At 33.4% G+C, this 7998-nt stretch overlaps 1 protein-coding gene across 3 annotated transcripts; it reads left to right on the top strand.

The window, feature by feature from the left end:
- The first annotated feature begins 322 nt into the window (after positions 1-322).
- Positions 323-4861, top strand: LOC112743555 (auxin response factor 9). 3 transcript variants are annotated; one of them, XM_025792813.3, is made up of 14 exons: positions 323-675; positions 758-900; positions 1031-1126; positions 1491-1547; positions 1655-1807; positions 1905-1989; positions 2070-2160; positions 2244-2408; positions 2514-2633; positions 2706-2778; positions 2864-3017; positions 3102-3667; positions 3776-3963; positions 4605-4861. In XM_025792813.3, exons 2-14 carry the CDS (start codon positions 769-771, stop codon positions 4741-4743), a joined length of 2019 nt encoding a protein of 672 aa, XP_025648598.1. In that variant the 5' UTR covers positions 323-675; positions 758-768; the 3' UTR covers positions 4744-4861. The 3 variants fall into 3 exon arrangements, with proteins under 3 accessions (XP_025648598.1, XP_025648599.1, XP_029147976.1); XM_025792814.3 differs by having other exon boundaries at positions 350-653; XM_029292143.2 differs by lacking the exon at positions 323-675 and having other exon boundaries at positions 682-900.
- The last annotated feature ends 3137 nt before the right edge of the window (positions 4862-7998 follow it).

Below are 7998 nucleotides of genomic sequence, written 5' to 3'. Positions count from 1 at the left end.
ATTTTTTTCTTCCCATAAGATTTGGCCCTTAAAATTTAAAAATTTGGCCTGGCACGGTAGCTCCACCCAACATATTAAAAGAAGCACTCAAACACATGCACTAAAACTGAACCCAACAAACAAATAAAGGTTGCATTATTTACTTCAGGTTACAGTGTTTAATGTGTTAGTTAATAAAATAGTAGTAAAACTAAAAACATTACGGTGAGTGAACTGGTACGAATAGAGGACACAGAAGAGACACACACATGCACATCACAGGCGCCACAACACAACACACGCTTCAATATAAAAAACAAAACGGTGCGTATCAAGTGTTCTTATATAATAATGGATAGACAGACACCACCCCCTTTCAACGGTGTTGTTATCTTGTGTGACTGTGATTCAAAGTAAACGCCGTTTCTTCACACAAAAGAAAGAGAGAGAAAGAGAGAGAAAGCTCTGTAACGGTTGCAGGCAGCAGTGGCAGCAGCTTATTACCATCAGAGAGCCATAACAACACATACAATAATAAAGCTGTGTTTAATTTTTCTTTTCCCACTCATTAAATTCTCTACGCTTCTGTTAATCATTCATTTCGCTCGGTTCAACCGTGCACGTGACACACGATGATGATGCCGATCATAGTACATGAGAAGAAAAATATATAAGTGTGTTTGTGTGCATGACCATGTAATATATAATGACGATAATGATGATTGTTACTATTATTGGTCACAAACTCTGAACTGAGTGAGTGTTTATTTTTCTTCAGTAAGTCAAAAGATGTTGAATCGTCGTGGTGGTGAAGAAGATGAGTTATATGAACAACTATGGGAAGCATGTGCAGGACCCCATGTGGATGTTCCTCGTTCTGGTCAAAGAGTGTTCTATTTTCCACAGGGACATATGGAGCAAGTTAGTTTATCTTTTTTCTTTCTTTAAATAATTGTTTTGGGGTGTCTGAAATTGTTGGTATTGGATGCTTAGTTATGGTGGACTTCTTCGTTTTCTTTTTTTGTTTACTTTGTGTAATTTGCGGCTATAGTTAGAAGAATCAACAAATCAGGAACTAAATCAGAGGATTCCAGTGTTCAAACTTCCCACTAAGATCCTTTGTCGTGTCGTCAACGTCCATTTGCTGGTACTTTTTCTACTTCATCATTTTTTATCTTTTGTTTTTTTAATATTTGTTGTCTTCGTTTTTAGGGGAAGGGGGAGGGGGGGGGGGGGGGAGAGGAAGAAATGAAATTCCTGAGAAAAATGGTTAAACCATAATTTGTTCTCTTGTTTCGCTATTTCCTGAAAGGGGAAAAAAATTAAGCTTAGATTATGTTCAGTTTTGTAGTATGATGTTTCTCATAGTTAATTTTCCTTTTACTTTAAATGCATGGTTGCTGAGAAAATGCTCAAATGATTATCTGGACTCTGGAGTTACTATTTTGAGTTTGATTTAAGTTATTTATTAATTATGAAATGATTACACTGAATTTTGACTTTTTTACTAGGCTGAACAAGAAACGGATGAGGTTTATGCACAGATTACTTTGGTGCCAGAATCTAATGTAAGGATGTAGCTGCCCCAATTTGATTCTCAATCTTTTTTAATTTCATGGTCAACCTTTGTTCCTTTTCTCCCATGTTTAGATTTCTAATGGAACAAATGTCTTAGCAAGCTGAGCCGACGAGCCCTGATTCGTGCCCCGCCGAGCTTCCAAGGCCACAAAATCACTCCTTTTGCAAGGTCTTAACTGCCTCCGATACCAGCACTCATGGCGGTTTCTCGGTTCTCAGAAAGCATGCCACCGAATGCCTTCCAGCTTTGGTAAATTCAATCTTCTTGGTTTCCAATGCAAAATTGCCTTGATGATGTTTGATAAAAGTCCTAAAGAAATCTTAAAGTGTGTTTGGATTTCTTTCAGGACATGTCTCAGCCAACCCCAACTCAGGAATTGGTCGCCAAGGATCTTCATGGTTATGAATGGCGCTTTAAGCATATATTTAGAGGTAAAGGACACTTAATTTTCATTTGAGCTCTCTGGTTTTTTGTTCTCTGCTTCTAATTGGCTTAATGTTTCTCTAACCAGGTCAACCACGCAGGCACTTGATCACAACTGGATGGAGTACTTTTGTAGCTTCGAAGAGATTAGTCGCCGGAGACACCTTTGTGTTTCTGAGGTATAAATTTCATGTCTTCATATGATTTCAAAATTTATCTCCTCTGCAATACAAGGCTTAATCTAAATAGGTTTTGTCTATAGAGGACACAATGGAGAGTTACGTGTTGGACTGAGGCGTAATACTCCTCAGCCAAGCAGCATGCCTTCATCTGTGATTTCCAGTCAGAGCATGCATCTTGGAGTACTCGCAACTGCATCTCATGCTGTTGCAACTCAGACTCTTTTTGTTGTATATTACAAGCCAAGGTAGACATCATATTAGTTGCAAAAAATGATCAGGAAAACTGTTGTGTTATTTCTGTTAGGTAAATTTAGTTGATGATTGTTGACAAGAGCTTTTTCCTTGCTTAGGAGGAGCCAGTTCATTGTTGGCTTGAACAAGTATTTAGAGGCTATGAACCACAAATTTGCTGTTGCTATGAGATTCAAGATGAGGTTCGAGGGTGAAGATACCCCTGAAAATGAGAGAAGGTAGTAAAATTTTCAGCTGTGCCTTGTAGTGGACCTTCTCATTATTTCATCTGATGATACATATTTGATCAGATTTTCTGGGACAATAGTTGGAGTAGAGGATATTTCTCCTTATTGGGTAAATTCGAATTGGAGATCGCTTAAGGTATTGTTATTCCTTACTATTCAATTTTGTTAACATTATTAGTGGTTCCAATGGTATTTATTCATTATTTTTCGACTCTTCCCAGGTTCTATGGGATGAACCTGCATCTGTTCCAAGACCTGATAGGGTCTCACCTTGGGAAATAGAGCCCCTTATGGCTTCTGTTGTTACTTCTTCACTTCAATCTCCTGTTTTAAAGAATAAAAGGCCTCGACTACCTGGTGAAGTTCATGAACTTGGTATGTTTTTCTCTCAATTCATTGAAAATTTGTATATTGATTTAGTGTTGTCTTTAAAAGCTAAAGACTTGACAATCATAACAGACACAAGATCGGCTGCTTCGACTTTCTGGGATGCTGCGTTGGCACATTCAGATGTAACGCAACTTAGCGTTATTGCTGAAAGCAATATGAGTGATAGTACCCATGTGTGGAATCACAAGCTGATTGACAACAGTAAAGGAAGCTACAATGCTATGTCGAGGATTCAAACCGAAGCAATTCGGGTTTCTTCTCCCCATTCAAGTGGCCCATCTCAATTATTTCTGGACACAACATTTGATGATGGCAAGAGGTTAAACAACAATGATCATTTGCTTGATCAAGTAGACAAGGAGCACAAAATGGAGACGGCTACGAGCTGTCGATTGTTTGGAATCGAGCTTATTGATCATGCCAAGAACTCTCCTGTTGTAGAGAAGGCACCATCCGTAGCGAATGCATCCGGAGTTACCAATGAGGGCTCTGTTAATACCATGTCCCGAACTGATGCAGACCAAAACTCTGATATGGTTAAGACTTCTAACAAAGAGCGAAAGCACGAAGAGCCGCCACAAGTATCCAAAAGAGAAACTCAAAGCAAGCAAATCTGTAGCAGAAGTTGCACTAAGGTGTTTTTGCTTGACACATAGTTTCCTTAATTATTACATAATAATGAATTTGCATTTTGTAGCCATAGTTTCTGAAGTAATGTTTGTATTGTGGAAACCTGCGAGAAGGTTCAAATGCAAGGGGTTGCTGTGGGTCGCGCCATAGACTTGACCATGTTGGAAGGGTATGATCAACTTGTTGAAGAACTGGAGAAGTTGTTTGATATAAAGGGAGAGCTCCAACACAGAAATACGTGGCAAATTGTCTTCACTGATGACGAAGGTGATATGATGCTTGTTGGCGATGATCCATGGCCGTAAGTATCTCGCTATAATGCTAAGGAACCCATTTTTTTTTTCAGCCAACATCAGTTAATTATTTTAAATTATTTTATTTATCTTAATTCTTAAGTTCTAAATTTTAAAGTGACTGATTAAAAATTGGTTCTCTATATTTTTTCTAACGATAATTCTAATTTAGAGAAGTATTTGAAATATAATATGTAAAAACAAGAGATATAAAAAAAAGGGCAAAAAGTGAAAGAAGTTGTTTGTGAAGGAAGAAAAAGTGAAGCGAAAAAATGGAATGTGAAGATTAGAATGCGTTTAGATATCGTTTTTTCCTCGAGGCGAAATACAAAAATATAAAAACAATTAATAGAGAAATTCATTTGTCTGTAGAGACAGTCAGACAGAGATTCAAAATAGTAAAATGTATCTATCAGAGACTAAAACTTTTGTATTTTTTGTGCTTCTTGATAATGGATATAGGGTTTATAATTTAATGCTTAATTTTTGTCTAATTTATTTTTTATGATAAAGTTTGAATATTTAATAATTATTTGTTTTTATATTTTTAAAATTAAATATTAATTTTTAATTTTTTATAATAAATTAGACAAATATTTTTAGGCAATCACATCATCACATCATGGATATTGTTTTTATGTTCTCGCAGTGAATTCTGCAATATGGTGAGAAGAATCTTCATCTGTTCCAGCCAGGACGTGAAGAAAATGAGCTCTGTGAGGACCAAAGTACCCCTCTCTTTAACAGAAGAGGAAACTGTAATAAGCTCAGACACAGCTGGGACCTGAAAAACTTTTTCACATCCTTGTGTCGTTTTTCTTCTTTTTCTTTTTGTTTTTCCTTTTTGGGTTAGTCTTTATTATTGCTATTTCTGTTTATGGTAAAGAGTTGGTCTATTTTTGGCTAGGCAAGTTTCATGATTATTATTATTATTATTATTATTATTATTATTATTATTATTATCAGCCTATTACTATTAGGCAATATAGGTACGAAGCTTGTGGCTAATTGTAGCTCGATTTAGAGACTAGCTCCACGCACTAATTGTGTCCCATAAGACCAAATAGAATGTTTTTAATAAATTAGTTGGTGGACAGGGACACTTTTAGGCTTAGAATTCAGAATCATATGTGAGGAGATAGAGTAAATACTAAATAGACATCTTTGACAATAAAAGATTCAGGCAACCATAAAATTGACCATCAAAAAATTAAAACTAAAATTATATCCATATAAAATAAGTTGACAAAAATAATCAATCCTTAATTTTTTTGTTGATAATTTTGTAAATATTCTATTTTATTCTAAATCGATTCATCCCTCTCTCCCTATAGTACCATACCTCCTCTGATAAGCACCTAAGTTCCGCTACCATGGCTTAAACTCTAACAAATTGTATTTGTTGCATTTGAGCCAGGTAGTGTTGTTGCAATTGTTGTTGGAGTTTGAGTCATTGTAGCGAAGTTTAGAGACTTTCTTGGAAGAGATATGATAGACGACGACAGTTGTAGAAGAAAAAAGGGAATGAATCAATTTAGGGTAAAGGAGGGATAGTCACTGAATCATCAATAAAAATTTAAAGATCGGTTATTTTTGTCGAACAAAACTTATTTTATATAAGTATAATTTTAGTTTTAATTTTTTATGGTTAGTTTTGTGAGCGTTCGAATCTTTCATTAGTGAAACTACTATTTAAGTATTTATACATCCAAATTTGGTGTTCATTTGAAACACTAATTCAAATTTAATGGCGCAAAAGTTAAATAAACAAACAAACAAAAATGATAAATAGTTTTAAGCTATCTTTGTCAAGAAATTCGGGCATTTTCATGTCGTTACATAAGACTAATGTAGGAGGATTGCTAATTGCCGTTAAGAGGATTTATCACTCTTTAAATAAAAAAACTGAGTATGATTTTCATGCTGTCCAGAGCCTGCAAATCGTGAATGGTATCTAAGCTAGGCTTTCTCGCCACCCCTATTACCAGATTGGCTTCGACGTGGTTGGTTCCAGAGGGTCAGAAAAGCTCATCAACTTCTATACACTTCATTATGTATTCTATATCTTTTAAGAATGTGATGATCTTTGTAAGTAATGTTTTGTACTGTAGAATAACGAGAAAATGTTTGGTATATTATAAAAGTTTCTTTCTATATGCTTGATATAATACTCTAATTATTTTGACTTTTACATCACTGTAACTATAAAGTTGCATAATTATGTGTAAATTATTTTATGATAATAATTGAGGACTACTAGTACTTCTGCATTGAGAAACTAAACTACTAGCACATTTAATTTATAAATTTTTTTTTCAATTTCTAAAATTTTACTTTATTCTTGACTATCAAAAAAAAAAAAAAGATTCAAAGATATAAAAGAAATTTATACATCATAATAAAATAAAGAAAAAGTATAAAGAACTAAATTTTTTTCTAACGTTTTTTATTTATGTCAAAATTATTTCTGAATATTAACTCTATGTAAATTATTTGGGACAGAATTAAAAATTTTTAAGGATAGTTTTAACATAAATTAAAAACATTAAGGATAAAATTGAGTGAATTAAAAACATTAAAGATAAAATTAAATAAAGTTAAACGTTAGGGACATTTTTAAAAAAATTACAAATGTTAGGAACAAAACATATATTTACCCTTAGATTTATAATTTATGATCTAGACTCTAAAGTTAAAATTTTAGGATTTAAAATTTAAGACAAACAAATAATTTTTAAAACGTTTCTAATTTTAGTTAAAAAATTAAATTTCTAGTATTATTGTAAAACAAAATTTTGCACAAATTTTTTTAAAAAATATGTAAAATTTGAAATTTACGGTCCTTTTGATATTACTAATACCAATATTATAACTTTAATTATTATTTTTAATTCAAAATCGATTGAATTATGGTGCATCGCACATTTCACACGGATCAAAAACCCTAGTTAGTCTCATTCTTATGTGTATTTTGCTGAATTTGAATTGAATGATGATGATGACGAAGTAGAATTGCATGTTTGAGAGGTTGAGGTAGACTCAGATTAGATGTGGTCCAGTGCAGCGCTGGTGCCTGGTGCCCCTGACAAATAGGTTGAAGGTGGCAGAGTACCCAAGATGCCTCTTTTGTGAGGACAGAGACAGATAGAGGACCCATATTTATCATTCAGACCTGACTCATCAGCGACGCTCTTAGCTTTGAACCGAGAGCCCCTCTCTATCTATCTCCACTGTGACCAAAGGCTATATATATATATATATATATATATACACAGAGAGAGAGAGAGAGAGAGAGATTTTAATGTCGCTACCATTCAAGAGTCAAAAAAGAATCTTCACCCTGCAACATTATTATTAGTGGCGTAGTCCTTCGCTGCAGGTTTAATGCATGCATTGATCCCACCATGCCATCGTCAGTCAAGTTTCATCTTTACCTTTCCTCTTTTTCGTAGGTTTTACCCTCCCTTCCTTTTTACGTGTGAGGGACTCATTGAGGGAGTTATTTACTACTTCAGACTTCAACCTTTTCCAAATCAATTGTGTTACTACTTACTATACATTGAAAAGTAACTATCAAATTAGCTATTATATGTTAAAATATAAAATAAATAATTAAATAAAATATATATTTATATACAGATATATAATAATTAATCTTTTTTATATACATAATATTTTTATTTTATAATATTAATTGATTTTTTTCACAAATATTTGATTTGAATGTAAGGATGGCAGTATATTGAGTTGATTTGTTTTTTTAATTAATTTGTTTTTTATACTTTGTCCAATAACAAAACAGAATGAAACTGAGCAACAAAAAAATCAGAATGAAACATTTCAATCCTCAACATATATACAAAAATGAGCAACGTACTTAGTTCTAACGTCTAAGCAAAAAATGGTTTAGTATAACTAATATTTGATAAGCAATAAGCTAAGCAACATTGTAAACTGTCTTAAATGTCTTAAACGCTTATTTTTTTAAGTATAATATCCACGATTGACTGATTTTAAAATTACTTACGTGAATAACACTCATA

This window comes from Arachis hypogaea, chromosome 14, assembly GCF_003086295.3.
Source record: "Arachis hypogaea cultivar Tifrunner chromosome 14, arahy.Tifrunner.gnm2.J5K5, whole genome shotgun sequence".
NCBI classification, from domain to species: Eukaryota; Viridiplantae; Streptophyta; class Magnoliopsida; order Fabales; family Fabaceae; genus Arachis; species Arachis hypogaea.
The sequence above is the reverse complement of the archived record's forward strand: the minus strand, read 5'-3'. Positions and strand labels throughout refer to the sequence as shown.